At 38.1% G+C, this 20281-nt stretch overlaps 1 protein-coding gene across 1 annotated transcript in view; it reads left to right on the top strand.

The window, feature by feature from the left end:
- The window catches only part of spata17 (spermatogenesis associated 17), a 32900-nt gene extending 15544 nt beyond the window's left edge, over positions 1-17356 (top strand). Inside the window, exons 8-10 of the mRNA XM_083550521.1 lie at positions 1316-1464; positions 7724-7853; positions 16937-17356. Coding sequence (XP_083406647.1) covers positions 1316-1464; positions 7724-7853; positions 16937-17017 — 360 coding nt within the window. The 3' untranslated portion in view covers positions 17018-17356. The remainder of the gene's footprint in view (positions 1-1315; positions 1465-7723; positions 7854-16936) is intronic.
- Positions 17357-20281: the final 2925 nt, after the last annotated feature.

Here is a 20281-nt window from a genome sequence, read left to right as displayed (position 1 = left end):
AAAAGCCAGGGAGAGTAAAACTGGTGAAAAGCACGTCTATAGAAATGGCTTTAGGTATTCTGGTTTGAAAAACGTGTTTCTGTCACTTTTCTGAAAACTTCAAGACCTGAAATTGTTCAAAAATGATGGCGCAATTGAAGTCACATGGCCCATTCCGTTCCAAAACAACTGTATAATCTTCCACTGTATGTATATTTCCATCTCTTAATTTGTCGTATACTTTTTGACATCACCCTCCGTGTCAGTTCAAAGCCACAGAAATTGAAGATATGCAATTCATCTGCTGTGGGAAACGACGCAGGGCAAAGCATTGTATTGTTTTTAGTTTTTATGTTTGGGTATAGAAGCAATCTTTATTTATCATTATTATTCTAACGCATGCTGTTTGTGTTGTTTGTGGTGACCGATTCTCATATATCGGTTTCTACTTGTGTAAAAGGCAAGTGAGCAAAAATAAACGCATGAGCCATTCTGCATTATTAGTGGCCTATATGCTTGGATTAGATAAAAGGCGCTTAGTTGCAATTCAAACAAGCAGAAACAGTAAGGGTGTATTCCTTATCCAGATTTTCACCCTTACGAAATGCACCGATCTCTTCCTCACTCATTGTAACTTTCACCCCCCCACCCCTTTGTGATAAGCATCAGGGAGTGATGGATTGATTGTGTGCCATTTGGGGAAGCCAGAGGATTGGTCAGTGCCCGGGTGCTGATCTGGTCTTGATAGCATCAAGGGCATTTGTGCCTGCATGAATTAGCAACCACAATAGCTGAAGGTCACATGAAGGAACAAAGAGCAACAAAGTAGTTTTGGTCGGAAGATGAAAACAGACTGATACTGCGCATGTAATTCCTGATTATTTTCTGTAGTCAGTATAATTGCTACAGTATTGCATGATGCTTTACTTGGGTAAATGCATACATGGAAATAATTAATACATTTTTTAATTATTTGAACATTTACACATTTTTTTTACAATTTCATCTTAAATTGGCACCCAATGTAATGTATTTCGGTTTTGCGTGTCCTTTTTACGGTTTTATAAGAAATACTGTGGTACACCTAACACAAACCGCCTGGTGTGTGTGTGTGTGTTTGTATATGTGGTACCACAGGGTGAAATAAGTATACCGTTTTATTTTATTTTTTTACCCCTAACCCCTAATCATCTTCATGCCTTTAGCATGACTAAAACTGAGCTTTAATACCACAGCACTAGTGCAGCCTGGGGGCATTTGGCTGCAAGAAGGAATCATCAATAACAAGTAGGGTAAGCAATCTAACATTTACTTTATCCCTCCCCGTTCATGTCAGGGGCCTTTCAGGCCAGCTGCAGAGGTTCAGCGGCAACGCCAGCGGCCCCTGGAGCCGAGTCTACGCGTGGCCACATCCATCACGGCCCTGGAGGAGGCCAGAGAGGAGCTGCGGCAGCGCGAATGGGAGACTCGCCTCATCGACCAGCCGTGAGTCCTCAGCACACACACACACACACAAGCATGCAACAGAAAGGCATTTAGACCAACCCGTGAAATTTAGGCTATACATATTCCTCACGATGTAATAAACAAGCAAGTCAACATAGAAAGCAGGAGATCACGCAACCTTCTATGACCACACATTAGCCTATGGGTACACTCAAATACCATAGATCACACTGACAGCAGGGAAGGTGTCAGACTGCATCTGATATTCAGATGTCAAAAATTAGGATACCTAACCACCAGCTGGTGCTTTTCCAGTGGCTCAAAAGTTGCAAAGAAAAGAAAAAAATGAATGAATAAATAAAAAATAAAAAAACCACCAACTCTGGCTTTAAAGGGCAACCAAGCTTCTAGCTTTATCCTTCCAAAACTTCAGAGCAGATGGCAAAAACTCAGAAGGGGCCCTTTTTAAATAAGTTAGGGAGAAAATCATCGCATAAAACACTGCCTTCTCGCAGCTATTAACGTCCCGCCGAACGCATTCCGTCCTCGCTGAAACGTTATTAAAGTGCCTCTCGTGAATATAATGATTTCAGTGGATTATCATAATAACATTTTAAAACAATATTCCTTCGACGGTTCGGTTCCGAGTGCCTTTCCATTTATCGGAATTGCGAGCTTAGTGTGCAGTGTTTATTAATGAGGATGGCTCCAATTTGAAACAGTAAATTAGCTAACCCTATTAACACCGACCACTCCGGTCAGGCCGTGGTACGGGGCGTAGTTACTGTGCAAATTGCGTTACACATGTGGTAGCTCTGGGGCATGCTGAGGTGTGATTAGACCGTGTCTGTTGATCTCGTTCTCTTCTCAGTGTACCACCCCCCCCCCCCCTCCCCCCACACACACACCCCCACCAACACACTTATTGAAATGCTACAGAAAAGCTTTATTTTCCCTTCTATGGCACCGTCTTAAATCGAATTTAGTCTCAATTTGCACTGACGAGGAAGACGGCAATTTTAAGGTCTGTCTCAATTGCAAAGTCCTCCAATCAATGCTCAAAGACAGGGGTCCCCAAACCTTTTTCTGTGAAGGCCACATAATTTTTCTTTTATTTAATGGGGGGCCGGTTTGGTCTGTAACAGAAAATGTAACAAAAAACGCTGTGTCATAATGACATTCTTTCATATTTATTGCTATTAAAATCAAAACATTTACTTGCTTATGCATATGTTTGGTGGGTCAATCTAACAAATAATTCGACTATGTTAATAACTAAAGGTCGACCGAGTGGATTTTACTGATAGGTTGGAACGTACTTGCAGATAAGCGATTAATCAACCGATTGTTTTTTACAATGAATGTTGGATAAACACAAACAGACATAACATTCCATGTAAAATAGTACTAAACTTTTTAAAGGCCAAGGAGGAGGTTAAATAAGTGGAATAAAATGATTTGGAGACTGATGATCCGCTGTTGCGACCCCTAACAGGAGCAGTTAAAAGAAGAAGATAGTGTCTGGTGAGGAAAGTGGAAATTAGTTAGACATGTCAGTGGAAATTGAGTCATCTATGTCCCAATATGTAGTGTGAAATGGTATACCAGTACCTGAACTTGTACACTATATACTACTACAGGATCTAAGGGACACATCCTTGACATCTTGCCATTCAGGCTATGCTGGGACATACTATAACTTAAAAAAAATGGTTATGGACAGGCTTAAAATGTATATTGAAATATTTGATTGTTATTTTCTTGGAGCCTTGTAGCTTTTTGGACTGGTTATTTATATGGAAGAAGTGTTTCTTGTTGTTATGCCACAGTGGTTTTCAATTCTCAATTCTGATTGGTTAAAAGGTGTATGGCTATAACGGTAGCTCTGACAGTAGGGTATTTAAAAACACAGGTTTATATTAGTGTACTCATTTAAATGCTGTATCATTTCTATAGTATTGTTGCATTGACATGGTGGACATTCCTTAAACAAAGAATGTCATGTACAGTAGATTACATTATTTTTTTTTTTTTTAAGGTATAATTGTTGATTTGGCGATTTCTGGAAAGTATGCATTTATTTATTGTTTGCAAAAGGCACCTCGGGTGTAGTATAAAAGCTCGGATGGCCGGCTTTGAGCTTTAGTGTTGCTCAATAATGTGACAAGCTGTCACGTCATGAGTGTTTATAGCTAAAACTAAACGGACTTTTGAAATGTTTTCACATTGTCTAAACAGGATTAGGATTTTTATGTCTGCAGAGCTTTAAATGCCATATAAAAACTGAGAAAGAAACTTTTTCATTTACACACTCACATACACACACACACACGAACACACACACACACACACACGAACACACACACACACACACGAACACACACGAACACACACACACACACACACACACACACACACACACACACACACACACACACACACACACACACACACTTCCCTCTGTCTCTCTATCACCACCTTTCCCCCATGTTTTTCTTCTGTTTGGTGGCTGCCTGGTGTGTTGTCACTGCACACTACCTCACGCTGCCAAGAGATCCCCTGTGAGGAAGCCAAAACTCCCCTTAATGGCTTTGAATGAATAAAAACTAGCCTATTAAAATGCAATTCAGAGGCAATGAAAGCAGTAAGTGAAACAGCCGGCTAGCAGCAGAAGCATTGTGTATTCGAGGACATCGGGGCCACATTAATTTTTACTCGGCGCTGTCTGTCCCTTGTGCACATTAGCATGAGTTGCACTGTAATCTGTCTTGCAGGAGCGGCTGGTGTCTCTAGTGGGGAAAGATGTATGTATGAGGCCATTATTTAAAGAGCTGTGTTTGATGCAAACTTTTTTTTTTTTACTTTTTTTTTTACTGCCCCATCAAAAATTGTATCTGTTATTTTTTGCTCCTTTATCAGGCTATTAGGTCATAATTATTTATAAGGGTATTATAGATAGGCTTTCTCCTTGATGTGTGAAACGAGAATATAGAACAAAATCAGAATGATTCTTTATATATATATATATATATATATATATATATATATATATATATATATATATATATATATATATATATATATATATATATATATAATGTATATACGTGTGTGTGTGTGTGTGTGTGTGTGTGTGTGTGTGTGTGTGTGTGTGTGTGTGTGTGTATTTAGCCTTTGCCAGATTGCCACATCTATGGTATTTTACTTTTGATTTCCAATTGTATGGTACCCAGTCCCACCCCCATGCATGATTACCCTCAGGAGAAGAGGCAATTATAAAGTATCCATATGCCAAAAATGATTTATAGACAGTTTACCTTTTACAAAGTGCTTTGATAAGAGACGTGTTCTTTTATTTCCCTGTTAAATGCCAGTTCCGTGTTTGCATACGGCCTCTGCATGCTTCTCTCCACATACTGTATCTTGATTTAATTGCGTTCAAATGTACTATTTAACACCTGTGTTTGTTGTCAGATCATCATAAAAAAAACATATGAATATGACAAGTGTGGAGAAAAAAGGGCCTTTTAGTGGCTAAAGAAAAAAAAAAAAAAAAAAGCAGGCAGGAAGCGCCAGAATCGTTGGTTGTTTGTTTGTTTTGTGATGAGCCAAGCCAATGCCCAGAGGACGTTTAGCCGTGCTCATGCAGACACCTCTTGTACGGCGCCGGATAAATCTTCCTCCAGGCAACGTGTCTTGGGTGCAATTTACAAAATCAACCTCGCTGTAATTAACATCTGGCATTTTTCCTAAGTAACAGCCATTTGCATTGAACAAGTGCCCAACAAACACACAGGCGACTCTAACAACCCGCAAGAAATCAAGCGATTAAGAAACCATTCCGATTTGGACCGGAATCCGTCGCGTTTTCCGAAGGGACGCATGAGCCGACATAGTGATGTATAAGAGCTGAAACATTAGCTCGGAGTGGATGTACTAGAGAGAACTCGAGGCTGTTACTGCAATTTAGGCATCTAATTAAATCCCTACTGCTGTTTGTGCCAATTTGGATTTCTCATCTGCCTTTTACACCATTTTTTTTTTTTATAAAAACTACAAGTTTGAAGTATTACTGTTAGTATTAAGAGGGCCTCACACTTATTTCTCTTAACATTTAATCCTATGGTGGCTGTGCAACGTCTGTAGGATTTTTACGATGCGAGTACAAGGTATACGTGATGTTCTGCTGAACTGCTGCTTCAATACTAGCATCGTTTACCACGTCTGCCAGATCACACACACACACACACACACACACACACACGACAGGATCAATCACAGGAAAATCATCATCACAACACACACTTGATCTCTGATTACAGTTATTCTCAGTTATTTTGCAGTTGTTGTCTCGAATCATCTTTAATATTTGCAAATCAGTGAAGTGAATTTTTCAAAACAATGTGTACAAACAGCACAACACATTTCCTGCAAAAGCCTGAACTTTTCTCAAAATCCTCAGTTCATCTCTCAGAAGTAAATATTAGTGTTTATGAACATCTCATTCCCATCAGAATAAAAAGTCACAAACAAAATCATCACAATGTTAATCGTGTTCTCAGTGTGATGCTGCACAGTTTCAGTGTTTCTTCATATAAACTATGTTTTGGATCACAGCAACTAAAAATGCACAAAATATCTCTTCCTTCTGTTTGACATCAGAATTTCAGCACAAATTTATGAATTGAACTGTATAATTGATTTATATTGATTGTAAGAGACCGAACAGGTTTCACACTTTTACTGTACACGTGTTCGTTTGTTTTTTAGTTCATCCATATTCAGATGTTATAATTGATTGAATAGATGATATATTAATTAATAACTGTGTTTTTCTCCGTCTGTATTCAGTCTCCAACTGAAGGTTCACCAGATTCACCTTTGACCTGTGTGTGTGTGTGTGTGTGTTATATTTGAATCTAACTGTTGATCGAATCTCATGTTGTCAGGAGCTGCAGCAGGTTGCCAGATCTCACCCCGAGGTTTATGTCGTGCCTTTATGTCGTGTTCTGTGTTATTACCAAATAAGGTATAGTTTTACCTCAGGTTTTGTCCACTATATATATATATATATATATATATATATATATATATATATATATATATATATATATATATATATATATATATATATTAGGGCTATCAAAATTAACTTTTACGTCACTAATTTTATTAACGTGTGAGTAATACAGCATGCAGTTCTTTGACTATTTTTCAAAAAAATATACATAAATATAAAAAAGGGCAACGCAACACATTTATTACTGACGTCCTTTATTTACTCAGCTAAAAAGAATAAGTAAACTCCACCAAAAACTAATACTGATAATAATACACATTTGTATTACTGATGTTTTAAATCGAGCAATGTCGATCCGCCATGACGCACACATCCGGCAATTAATACCATCCGTGCGGAAACATAGCAGAATTTCCGTTTGGTGTCCTGATGATTTACGCAATTTGAAATATCGTATTTATTAAATATTTTGTCTTCATGCTCCTTGTTTAGTTTGGTTTTACTAATAAACATACATTTGCAGAAAGCATTATTATATGCCCATGCCCATTTTGATTAGAGTATTAAAACTCTTAAAAAATTTATTTATCATACATTTAGAAAATAAATGTGCAATTTAGTTGCGATTCATTAGGAGTTAACTCATGACAATCATGGGATTAATCACGATTCAATATTTTATTTGATTTACAGCCTTAATAAATATAGTCATATATGTTTTCATATATATTATAAATTCAATATGGTACAAATAGTTTACTTTAATTTCTTTGGTTCAGACAGACAGTAAATCGTAAATATGGCCCTTTCACAAACAGGTGTTTGTAGTGGCAAAAAAAAAAAGAACAAAAAATATTCTATAAAAACAAGTGTTTTTGTTCTGTCCCCATGAAGATGCAGCTCTACCTCTGCCATGTTAATCTCTATTCTATGTAATTCTCAGGACACGCCTCGGTCTCCATAGTGTTTTGATATTCACATGGCAGCAGTGGTGCTGAGAGAACGCTCTTGAGATACAGTTTAGCGACGAGACTTCAATCTACATATAAATTATTGGTCGCTTTCTTAATAATATGTTTAGTGCATCTACTAATAATTAGATATAAATTAATAGTTTTTTACCGAATATCGATGCACTGATGCGAACAGGTGACACCACGGGCATCATAGATCGCATTGGAGACCACTCCTAAACCTCTCCTAGAATTAATTTTAGTTCGGGCATGATAAAATTACATAAATCTTAACTTCATCTTTTTCCCCCCTCTTGCTGAACAGGTTTCTGCCTTTCTCAAAGGACCACCGAAACAAAGAACATGAGGCCTTTCTCCACACTCATTCTCCATATCATCAGAACGCGTACGGCACCAAGTACTTCCGCGAGGAGAACAAAGTCCAAGGCAAGAAGGTACACTTTTAGCACACACAATCTACACTCTAGCTACTCTATATGATCCATGGAAAAGAGAAAGGTCCGAAGGCACCCCATTGTTATGTCGTGGCACAGCAATTTAATAAAAACTTTCTTTTCGGCTTATCCCGTTAGGGGTCGCCACAGCGGATCCTCCGCACATTTGATTTGGCACATGTTTTACGCTGGATGCCCTTCCTAACGCAACCCTCCCCAATTTATCCGGGCTTGGGACCGGCACTAAGAGTGGCTGGGGATGGTTCCCTGACCAGGAATCGAACCCGGGTCGCAGCGGTGGGAGCGCTGCATCTTAACCACTAGACCACCAGGGGACCGGCACAGCAATTTAATAAATACCCCAAAAATAACAGAGGAAAAAAAAGCCTTCTCCTCTTAATACCCAGAAGTCCTCACATTAGGTAATTGCCTGTGTCTTTGCTGAAGGCTGTTTATGGATGAAAGTTCTTTATTGGCTCTTACCAGCAGGCACTGCCCTCTGCATCCAGTGCAATTGCCTGGAAATACCTCCTCCTCCCGCAGAATAAATATAAGCGCCTGCTCTTAACACAGATCGCGCATGTCACGTGTCTCAGCAGCTCACATTCGTGTTCCCGCACTGTTCCACAAACACGAGAAACCCATAAGATCACGTTTTCTATTCATTCCAGTTTGCAGAGGACTGTTCAGAGTTTAGAGGATTGTTCCCCTGTCTGGTTTCCTCGTGGCGTTGCATGACTCAAAAGTTCAGCGAGTCATGACACAACTTTCGCAGTTCTTTTTGTAACCATCTTCAAATCCCAGGGGTGTAAAGCCGATCCTGCTGGCGTGTGACAGTAATGAAGGCTCAGCGTAACAAGCATGTGTTTGCGTGATTAGCATAATTGACGCAGCTGAGGATGTCACATCGAGGATTATCTCTGATCCATAGGTAGAAGGGAGATCCCCCCTACCATCAGGGGTTACGCCCCATCTAGAGAGGTCTCTAATCTTGCTGACAAAGCAGACACACACACACACACACACACACACACCACACACATTGCTGAATTAATTACAGTCTTTCGAGGTAGTATTTTCATTTCGAACTCCTGCTCCAGGTCATCAGCAAGTCAAATGAATCCAATTAGTATAGACGTTCACTCTTTTTGCTATGGCTGTAAACCTTTACAGTGCAGTTCCTTCATTCAGAAGATTCGTACATGCTTTATTAACACCCCATTCCACAGTCCCCATTTGCTGTTTTAATAGCCTCTACACTTCTGCGAGTACAGAGATTATGTGTTTATTTACTTAGTAAAGTCAGGTAATAATGTGGGTGAAACATTGAGGAGGTTTTGGGTGTAGTCGCATTCCATTTCATCCCAAATGTGTTCAATGGAGCTGGCTTTGTGTAAGGGGCACTGTCATGCTAGCTTATGCGAATGGAAAGTGGTAGCTCAGTGGTTAAACTTTTGGGTTACTGATTGGCACCCCAGCATCACCATGTTGGCAGACTTGGGCCCTTAAACAAAGGCCCTTAAACCTCTGTGCTCAAGGGGCACTGTATAATGGCTGGCCCTGCATTCTCACCCCTAATTCTAGGACCTCTATATTTTTTTTACAACTGTGTGCCAGGTTTGTACCAAGCCGCATATGCATGGAAACGGTGTCCCAATACTTTTGGAAAGGGTCCCCCAATACTTTTGGAAAAGGTCCCCCAATACTTTTGGAAAAGGTCTCCCATACAGTGTATTTGAGTAGAACTGAGAGATTTAGGAGAGCATATTCAGTAAACAAGTGCAATTGCTTCCAGATAATTACATCCACGTTCATTTCAGGGACCAGAATAAAACAGTTTTCATCTTCACGTGCATCGCGTTCGCACACTCCGAGTCCACACCTCGAGTCGGTTTCTCATATTTATCGGACCTCAACGAGCCTTTTGAAATGCGTCGGTATTTCTAGCTCTTGAACTTCTCTCAGGAAGAGCTTAGGTCCCTTGATGGCAATCCGAAACGTAAATTGATTCTAAAGAGGAAATTAAATGGCACTTATTACACTGTCTAACTAGTAACCCGGTGTCATTTGTCTGCGGCATGATGAATGCACCGTATTCGCCTGCGGTTGCCGCGTAGCGGTGAGATATGCGCCGCACACAAACCTGTCTTCATAATGAATTTTCACATGGCCTCGTTCCTTTCTCCCTCGCATCGACTTTGTGAGGAGATAATGATGGATATGGTTATTTTCGGGTGCATTCGTGATTAAATAATACCCATAATCCTTTTTTTTTCCTCTCTACATTTCTTCTTTGCTCTTCTAGTTCACCTTAAAAAAAGGCATCCTGAGTTGTACAGAGATGAACACGCCTTTAGTCATGAAAACGCAGCTCGTGATTTATCTCAATTGTAAACTGAAAAGGAGCAGGTATAAAGATGAGACCTTCGTGTCAAATCTTTGCGGTGTTGCGTGTCACCAGACGGGCAGCACTGTTAGTGTTTACTTGTTGTTCTACGGATCTTCGTAAACCGATGCCGTGCGTGAGTCCAGGTGGCGACGATGACGGGCGATGCTTACTCCTTAATTAGCACATTAGTTAACACCCTCTTGATGAGGACGGCCCTTCATCGGGCTGCCCTTCGAGTGGCCAGAGTGCACGTTTTGAGCTTTGCATCAGCACCACGAGCGCTAGCTAATTACAAAAGCTAATGAAGTGCGGACGGCGGCCGTGCTTCGGCGTGAAAACCCCTCACCATCACCCCGCATTAGACTTTCATCAATCACGCTTTTAAACCGGCATTCCTTCCTCATTCACTTTTTTTTAATGTTGCTTTACTAATCGTTTTTTTTTTGTTTGCATTCTATTTCTTAGGCACCACACTAGCTTAGAAAACAATATAAAAGTCACAGTGACGTGATTGTTTGCGTTTTACCACGACAGATACTCGGTATGGAAAACACATAAGTCAAATAAAATAAAAACATCCAGCTTTTTTCGGGCCTCGCTGATGGGGGCTCGGTTTTAACCCTACGATCTCAAACTCATACCCCCATACAAACACACACATCGGTCTAGGTTGCATTAGTGACCATGAGGCTGGGGATGATTCACTATAACCTGTTTTATAGGGTGATAAACTTTCCCAGCCCCTTCATTTGCTACGTAATAAACAATTCTCTGGACGTGCCTCTTATATATGTATCAAAGAACGTTACGTTTTCATCAATCATGTCAGAATTTATGTTTTTTTTTTGTTGTCCTGCATCAGTATCAATTTAAAACTATTCGAAACATTAAAAAGAGCCGTTTTGCCCCTTAATATTTTTATTATAGAGCAGCATCAAATCAAATCGCTTATACTAGGTTTAATGTCCGAATGACATTGTATTGTATTGTATTATAAATTATTATTATTACTAATATTATTATTATTAATATTATTATTATTATTATTATTATTATATATGTAGTCTTGCATTAGCTCACTGTGCTTCTCAATGAAGACTCGATGTATTCAAATGCATGTCCAGAAACGGGACCAAAAAAGGAATAATAATACTGACACAAAAAAAATGAGTACGTCCAGGAATCAAAGCACTTTCAAAAGCATCTTTGCATTAAACAAGAACCCGAGACTCATCCAACACACTCTTCTTCAATAGTCACGCTCCACTGAACCAATATCTTCTCCACCGTCCGTTCTCCACACCAGCCCCAGATCTCGGCCTTCAAACACACAAACATGACAGCCTTCATTTTGCATGGCGAGAAATACGAGTAAACAAAGAAACGAAAAATGGAAATGACTTTGTATTAAACCGGAAGAAAGAACGATGCGGATTCGATCTGAAGGGTGTACTCCTTCAGAGAAAAAAAAATTGAAACAAAACAAATGGGAAATTACAGGCTCGAGTCAGACTTTACTCACTTCATCAACGCTTTTTGCTGTTCCACTTATGATCTCGTTCATTAAAGCAAAATTAAGGACAGATTTCACATATGCTAAGTAGCTTTATTTGTAATAGTTTGTAAAAGTGATAAAAAAAAAAATTCAATAGTTACCTGTGTTCAGGTCTTTCTTTTGAATCCTGTTAAAGTCTTGGTTCGAGTATGACATTGAGAAACGATTCGGATTACACACAAGCACCTGCACGATGTGCAGCGTCCCTTTTACATTCCTAAATCACGGTTATAGGGGGAACACGGGGAGACGGATGAAAGCACTAAACCCTGGTGAAAGACTCGGATTAGAACAACAGCTTCCACATCCAGCGAACGCCGGAATTTAATTGGTCTTGGATCCAGGACCTCTGTGAGCAGGACAGAGGGGTTTCTGAGGTGTGAATGAGGCTAAGAGGAGATATTTAAAAACACTAGGGTCGTTAAAACTTGGACAGTAAACATGAAAAACGAATAATAGTCCTTTTCTTGGAGCATTGCACTGATCAGTGTTTCCAACGGCAACATTAATCAGCGATATTATAGAATTTAATATTTAAAAAAACATTTCACATGCACTGTTAGCACATTGGGTTGTTTTTATATTTCATAATCCACCTTAACAAACATGTACTTTGGCAATTCTTTTAAAAAATGTGCCTAAAAAATAGAAAAACATGGAATAGGATTTTATTATTTTTGCACATCAGTAAATTCGTGAGTTATAGTTAACGGTCCAGTACATACTAAAACACACTTCTCTGATCGCATATATATGTATATATACAGTATATATATATGTTTATATTAGAACCGTTAATCAATTCAAATATTGATTTATGATTGTCATGAGTTAACTCGTGATTAATCGCAACTTAATCACACAGTTTTATCTGTTGTAAATGTACTTTAAATGAAAACTTTAAAAGTTTTTAATATTCTAATCAACATGGGCATGGACACGTTTGGACACTTTATGCAAATGTGTAATTATTATTAGCTAAACCAGACCTAACATAGAGCATGTAGACAAAATATTCTTGTTGTTTGTGTTTTGAAGTATTGTGGTGTTTAAAATTACGTAAATCATCGGGACACCATATGGAAATGTGTGTTGTGTTGAAGGATTTAATTTTAGGAAATTTTTATACTTTTATTATTTATATTTTTAATAAAGAGGCCAAACAGAAATGCGCACTGCCTTAATCACACGTTAAAAAAGTTAGTGCAATGAAAAATATTTTGACAGCCCCTATATTTAAATATATATATATATATATATATATATATATATATATATATATATATATATATATATATATATATATATATATATATATATATTTGTAAATATATATATATATTTTTTTTCTCATTGAAACGTTTCAGTGTTTGTTTTGTTCTCGTCTCCCACACTCGTACCTCACCTGAGCTCCCGAGCTTAAAGTCACTTCTTCACACAGGAGAGATAAATAGGATGATAAAATAGGACTTCAGGATGTGGGAAGCATATTTCATCAAGCATCTGAATAAAGCCGAATTATTATGCATTGCCATCTCGGGGTTGAACTGATTACCATATATCATAAAGGGCTTCTTTTTTTTTTTTTTTTTTTTTTATTCAAGCCCTGATTGTTTTTTGCCTGTATATTCTGCCTTATAGTTTCTCCTGGAATTTTTCTTCTTTTAATATTATAATATTGTTCCAATCTTTCGCATTTTAAAGACTGAAGAATTTAACAGTAAGAACAACATAAATGTTTTAATGTGCACAATTATTCTTGCATCAAATGTAATTATTATTAGTACGTGAAAATTTATTTTATTAACACAAAGTTCCTAAAAACTCCACACACACACACACACACACACACACACACACACACACACACACACACACACACACACACACACTATAGTGGATAACACTGATTCATTCTGATTCATTCTCATTATATTGGCACCTGTTTTGGGGGGGGTGGTTTACTATACAACAAGTAGTCAGTTTTCAAAGTAGGAAACAGGAAGCATAGGTGAGTGTAAAGAGTGGCTTTGTCTAGATTACTGGACATCTCTAGAGCATCTCCAAAACCGAGGTGTTATGGACTTTATTCCAGTATAAAAGTGTTAATACCTACCAAAAGCCCTATCGTAGGGGAACCAGTGATTCGAGGGTAATGGATGCTCAAGGCACGTTAGAAGACACGAGGAGCAAAGGCTGGTCCATCTAGTCTAATCCGAAGTAGAGCGACTGTAGTACAAACTGCTGAAAAAGATGCCTGTTCATCATTCAGATCTCCTATAATAGACCTGTGAGCATCAGAACAAGTCCGAATCACATTTTCTTTTATTTCAAGTGTTGTTTTCTCAGTTTCTTAAAAATCTTTGAAATGCTTCGTCAAATACCTCCGCGTAAAGAGCTGTAGCTTCAGGGGAACGAGAAGCGGCGGTGTATGAAAGAGTCCTCTGCCTTTTTTCAGCTGGGAATTACGCCATCAACTTCCCGCTAGCGAACATAATGTAAACTCGTTCGGGCCGCGGGCCGGCGAGACGTCAGCGTGTCGGACTGCGGGAAAGTGCCTTGGACGCATTAGGACTTGACAGGGTCCTTTCTTGAAATAAGTGAAATTAATGGAGCTCTCTTCATGTACGACAAGGCCGCAGCACCCCTTTCACACTGCTTACATTCGGAGAAAAGTCAATACTTTTTTATTACGGATTGTGACCTACATTCTGCACTACAAGTGCTAGCCTGCTAATTGGTTTCAGGGAGAGAGAAAAAACACAGAATAGCTCTATGTCAAAGAATGCTGAAGCAAATAATTCAATCTCAGTTGGGGTTTTTTTTGTTTTTTTTTTAAATGCCCGCATCTGTTTTTCTTTATTTTTTTTTTAAGTCCAAGGCCACAACAAATGCTGGGTTAAATATGGCTCCAGCAGACGAGAAAAAAAAAGTCCTGTTCCGACTGAAGCTGTAGTTAAGTGGCTGTTAAATGCACACTAATGCAGACTCCAGGCTAGTGCTTCCCAGTTTAATGTTCTTGGCTCTTAATATTAATGAATGTCCTGCTAATTATAGCGCATTAATTATAGTATATAAAATGTTTTAGGGACAAATGCATGAATTAAATAATTTAAATTAAGAAATTGACCTTTAACATCACTTACGTGACATACCAAATCCAGTTATTTTGTTCAAACTATGTGGTGTGTTCGGAGGTCTGAAGTTTCGACCCAAAACATGAAACAGCAGGAAGAAATGCGCAAAAGCAAAACCGGGCAGAAAAATCGACTCTCATTGGTTCCTGGTGTTTTTTTTTTTTTTTGGACACCCTGCATCCACAGTACACACACTCCACCTCTTCTTCAAGCTGACAGCTCGACTGCTCCTGCAGCTCCGACCATGTGTCCTCTTTATCTCGACGCAAGTTCTTTGTCTTCCGTACCGTTCACACGCTCCACGTCATCGGAGCGGTGTCCAAACATGACTCGAGCGAATTTTCTGCAAAAACACACTTGTTTTTACACCTTTTTTTTATAGGTTCGAGAGAAAAAATTTATTTTAGACTCCGTCCGCTCACATTTCCTCCGCAGTCATTAGTGTCAGCATTGAGTGGTGTCTACAAGGACAGCAGTCTGGAGAATTTCCCCAGGCCATGGCACAAAGATGATTGTCACGCCGGCAGACGCTGACTGACAGACAAATCGCGTGCATGCCTGCAAGACGGCGAATCGTCAAAAGCCTCAGTCTATGACATTAGTTTGTCCTTCGTATTTTTTTTTTTTGTCCAAACAAAATATATAATTAAAATGTCTCCCTTCCCCTCCCTTTCTTTTCCCGCTCGGATAACTTGCGTCACTTTTGTTGCTTAGCCTGGGCTCTAGCAAGCATCTCTAAGACCTCTAGGGGGCGTCTATGAGCATTAGCACTCATCTGGTGAAATGGAGAGGAACAAAGCAACTAGGCCACTTGTTTTAAAAAAAAAAAAAGCTGAATCCAGTCCAGCTAAAAATACCTGACACTTTTTGCAGAGCTGCAAAAATAGAGGTCAGGATGTTTGCGGTGGCTCTGGCATTCATCATTAACAGGCTGACTGAGCGCGGGATAAACTATTAGGATTATGATGAAGAGGGCATGCAACTTCCAGCAGCAACTTCTCTTCACCCCGGCATCACATTACACACACAGAGAAGCAAACTACGTCAGCGCAGTGAACTCGCTACCGCGAAAGATAACGCACGCTACCGTACCAGGATACTTTTGACTTATTAGGAGGAAAATTATCATTGCTCTGGCTCATTTAAATTATTATTTGTACTGGCTAACTTTACAAACCCTGCACAAATTGCATGGTTGATATCTTTATTTTTTATTTGATTATTAGATTTTCTTAGTTTTTTTTGTTTTTCACATTTTTTAAGCAACAGTACACCATGACAAATTCCTTGTACCATGCAACCCATGGATATGATGTGTATATATATACAGTAATAACTCGGTACTTGTCGGCTGCAAAACTCTGCTCGGAACTCGACACTTACTACTCCGATGAAACTCGTGAGCGCTTCAGTTTTACGGTAAAACAGATGCATGAAGAGTCTCATGTTAGCTTGTGAACAGTGCAAGAGTGCCCTCCTATTCTTTCCATACTGTGCTTTCTTTGCATTTTAAGCCTCGGTCTCGGAAAAGAATAGGAATAAGGCTAAATGCCAATTAAGGAGAGCAACAATGGAAGAAAAAGAAAAAAGCGACTTTGTGCATTTTCTTTATTTCTTATACAGTACAGAACTGCATTAAAAATAATAGCTGTTTGGTACTCGTCAGATTCAGTACAAAGGTATTACTGTGTGCGTGTGTGTGTGTGTGTGTGTGTGTGTGTGTGTGTGTATATATACAGTATATATATATATATATATATATATATATATATATATATATATATATATATATATATATATATATATTGCAGAACAATTAAATGAGCATGAATGTAAGTTTTTTTGCCATGATCAGCTATATATTACCAGCAGTTATTCATTAATTACATTATTATTATTATTAGCATTATTATTATTATTATTATTATTATTAGTTATTCTTTTTGGGAGTATGTTTTCTGAATGCAATCTAATGGTTTCTAAATCTTTCTTTCTTTTTCAGCCATTCAAAACAGTCTTCACCACCTGCCATGTCTTCGACAAGTTTGGACGATTTTACTCCAATGCAGGGAAAATCGTTTAGCATCAATGAAGAAAATAGGCACAATAGGATATGCACCGACCAATCACAGATGCACGTGAAGGCCAACAAATGAGCTACTGTAGCTGAAATTGCTGCAGAAGTTGATGCTGTTAATGCTTAAAAGAGCAGGACTGATATATGAGAAAATGGGGGGAACCTACACAATATTAGGCATGCGGGTATAATGTTATGCCAGATAGATAGATAGATAGATAGATAGATAGATAGATAGATAGATAGATAGATAGATAGATAGATAGATAGATAGATAGATAGATAGATAGATAGATAGATAGATAGATAGATAGATAGATAGATAGATAGATAGGCAGGCAGGCAGGCAGGCAGGCAGGCAGGCAGGCAGGCAGGCAGGCAGGCAGACAGTGGTAAAAACCCCTCATGAACATATTAGTTTATTTAGCTTCTGCCTCCTTTCACTCTGGCTTCTCGATCCGTACTGGAAACATAATTTGTACTGTGCAAGTGCAAAAACTCACGACAGTCTATCGACATGAATGCTTTTGCGTTTTATGTACAGCTTTAAGAATATTTTTCTTTCAAAAGGAAAGGTTCCTGACAATTCAGCATATCGAGGGAGTGAATGAATGAACAAAGGATGGATGGACTGAATTTATTTATAAATAAATAAATTGTATGAATACATAAATAAATATTTTGTGAGTTTCTTAAATGAAGACATCGTTAAAGTATGCAGAAATAAGTAGAACATATCTTTAGAAAAGTGAATATTTAATGTAAAACATGCGCACACACACACACACACACACACACACACACACACACACACACACACACACACATATATATAACCATCTGTATTATAGAAATGGTGTCTAACACGTGTAAACTATTTATTAAAATTTTCCTATTTATTTAATTTTATTTAATTAATTTCATTTGTATCTCTTTAATCAATTACTCAACTTTTTTTTCATTTATTCTATTTGAATTATATATATATATATATATATATATATATATATATATATATATATATATATATATATATATATTAATTTATTTATTTATTTTATTATTTCTTTTTATCTAGCAGGCATTTTATAAAAAATAAAAAAAAAAAGGAAAAGAAAATGCTAAATGTTGATGTTCACAAATGTTAATTATTAAAAATGACAAGATATATTATGTTTTGCATTCCTTTCCCCAAACTGTAGCAAAATGTAACCAAACCGTGACTTAAAAACCGAGGTACGTACCGAACTGTGAATTTTGTGATTGTGTGTATATAAATATATATATACACACATGCACATGCACACATATGTGTGTGTGTGTGTGTGTATTCTTATGGTAGGATTTGCTTTTGCATTTTTATTAATAAATATCTATTCATTTAAATTGAATTAAATTCCATTGTATTTAGGTACATTTTTTATATATAAGTATTTGTTTTGTTTTGTTTTTCATTGGAAGAAATGTAATTCTAGTACTATTGCACTTAGTGGTGCTGATGGACAGCTGCCCATCAGGAGACACATGGCAAGTAGGCAGCTACCTTATTGCACGTTTTAAATTTTTCCCTCGTCCTGGAACCGCGGCCAATTTCCCCCTGAGTTTTTCCACAGAACGAAAAAAATGTCCTTAATTTCACTGAGTGCGAGAAAGGCGAAGTCGGCCAAGTGAGGCTTCTCCTACAGAGATTTAATTTCCACAAATAATTCTGAGTGCTTTGTTCTGTTGTGGTGGTGTAAGTGTGTGTGTGTCTGTGTTTGTGTATATACCCATGTGGTGTGCGTCTAGGTGAAGCCTGCAGGCGACCATCTCCACCACCCCTGCTGATGAATCAGTGGCAGAAGCGGCGATAATTTGCAGATGCACAAGCTATCTCTTTGATTGCTTTCAGTCTGCGGTAGTCCATCACTTCACAATAACTCAAGCCGCTGCAGACTCGTTCCTTAAAAAATGCTGCTTTCCCATCAGAGCGATACACGGTTTTCCATCAAGCCGATTAGAAAAAAAAAGCCCTGCCGACTTATTCTGATTGCTCGCTCTTCGTACCAAGTTTGGTAATCCACGCAGGACCCCTGAAACAAGGCCAGGGGATTGTGGGAAAGTCAGTTTTCGAATTGATTCATGAAATGTGAGTGATTTTTTTTGTTTACAGCTGAAGGGTTCACACAAGAACCTATATTTTTCACAACCCAACCACTGAACATTAAGTAGGTAATTCCTGATCAGCATTCCCATAGTCTTTTCCAGGTTTACTTTTACATTTGCAGCAATTATCACATTCATACAACTGAGCAGTTCAGAGTTAAGGGCCTTGCTCAAGGGCCCAGCTAAGGGGTGACAAATTTTCAATATATTTCTGAAAACTATGGGATCTTCATCTGGGGAATTTTGGAAATATTCCAAGATGGAAGCTTACCAGGAATTTATGGGGAATTTTTATAAATGAATTTGAATTTTTGGGAAACGTATATAAACTGTATCATATACAAGCATAAATATAAAAATATATGTTTTGCTATAAGCTGACAAATAAAACAACATTGTGGAAATATTTCAAGTTGGAAACTTACCAGGAATTTATTGTAATTTAAGAGATTTAATTATTAAAATATTTATATAAACTATCATATACAAACATAAACTTTTTTTTTGTCATAAACTGACAAACAAAAACAACATAATGGAATATATCAAGTTGGGAACTTACCAGGAAATTATGGGTAATTGCTGGGAATTCATTTAAAATTTGGGGACATGTATCATATACAAACATTTTATTGTCAAAGCTGACAAACAAATCAACATATTGGTGGTGGGATTTAAACTCACAACATTCTGAGTAGAAGGTCATTATCTTAACCCATTACCAGCCCCTTCTGCTGAATCTGAACACCTTTTATTTCAGCCAATATACTTCATGATTATCCCACTATATTCTCAGTTAGCCCATAACACTTTTCACTGAGCCCAGTATACCTCTCATTTAACCCACTATACATTCTCAATTACCACATCTTCCTACTTAGTTAATTCAGAATACCTCTTGGCCATCCCACTTTACTTCCCTATACCTCTTGGTTAGCTCATCGTACTTCTCACTTAGTCCACCAGAGCTTCTTCATTGTGCCATAATGATCTCTTATTATCGCTTAAACCATCGCATTGCTTCTGCATCAACATTTTCATTAGGCAGGAGCAATAGAAATAAGTCTCCCAGTCAAGTCGTGCAGTGTGTTCTTCACAGGGCATGTGCTGGGTTTGGCTGCAGCT

This window comes from Silurus aristotelis, assembly GCF_946808225.1.
Source record: "Silurus aristotelis genome assembly, chromosome: 9".
NCBI classification, from domain to species: Eukaryota; Metazoa; Chordata; class Actinopteri; order Siluriformes; family Siluridae; genus Silurus; species Silurus aristotelis.
Note: the sequence above shows the minus strand (reverse complement) of the source record. Positions and strands in the feature narration are given on the sequence as shown.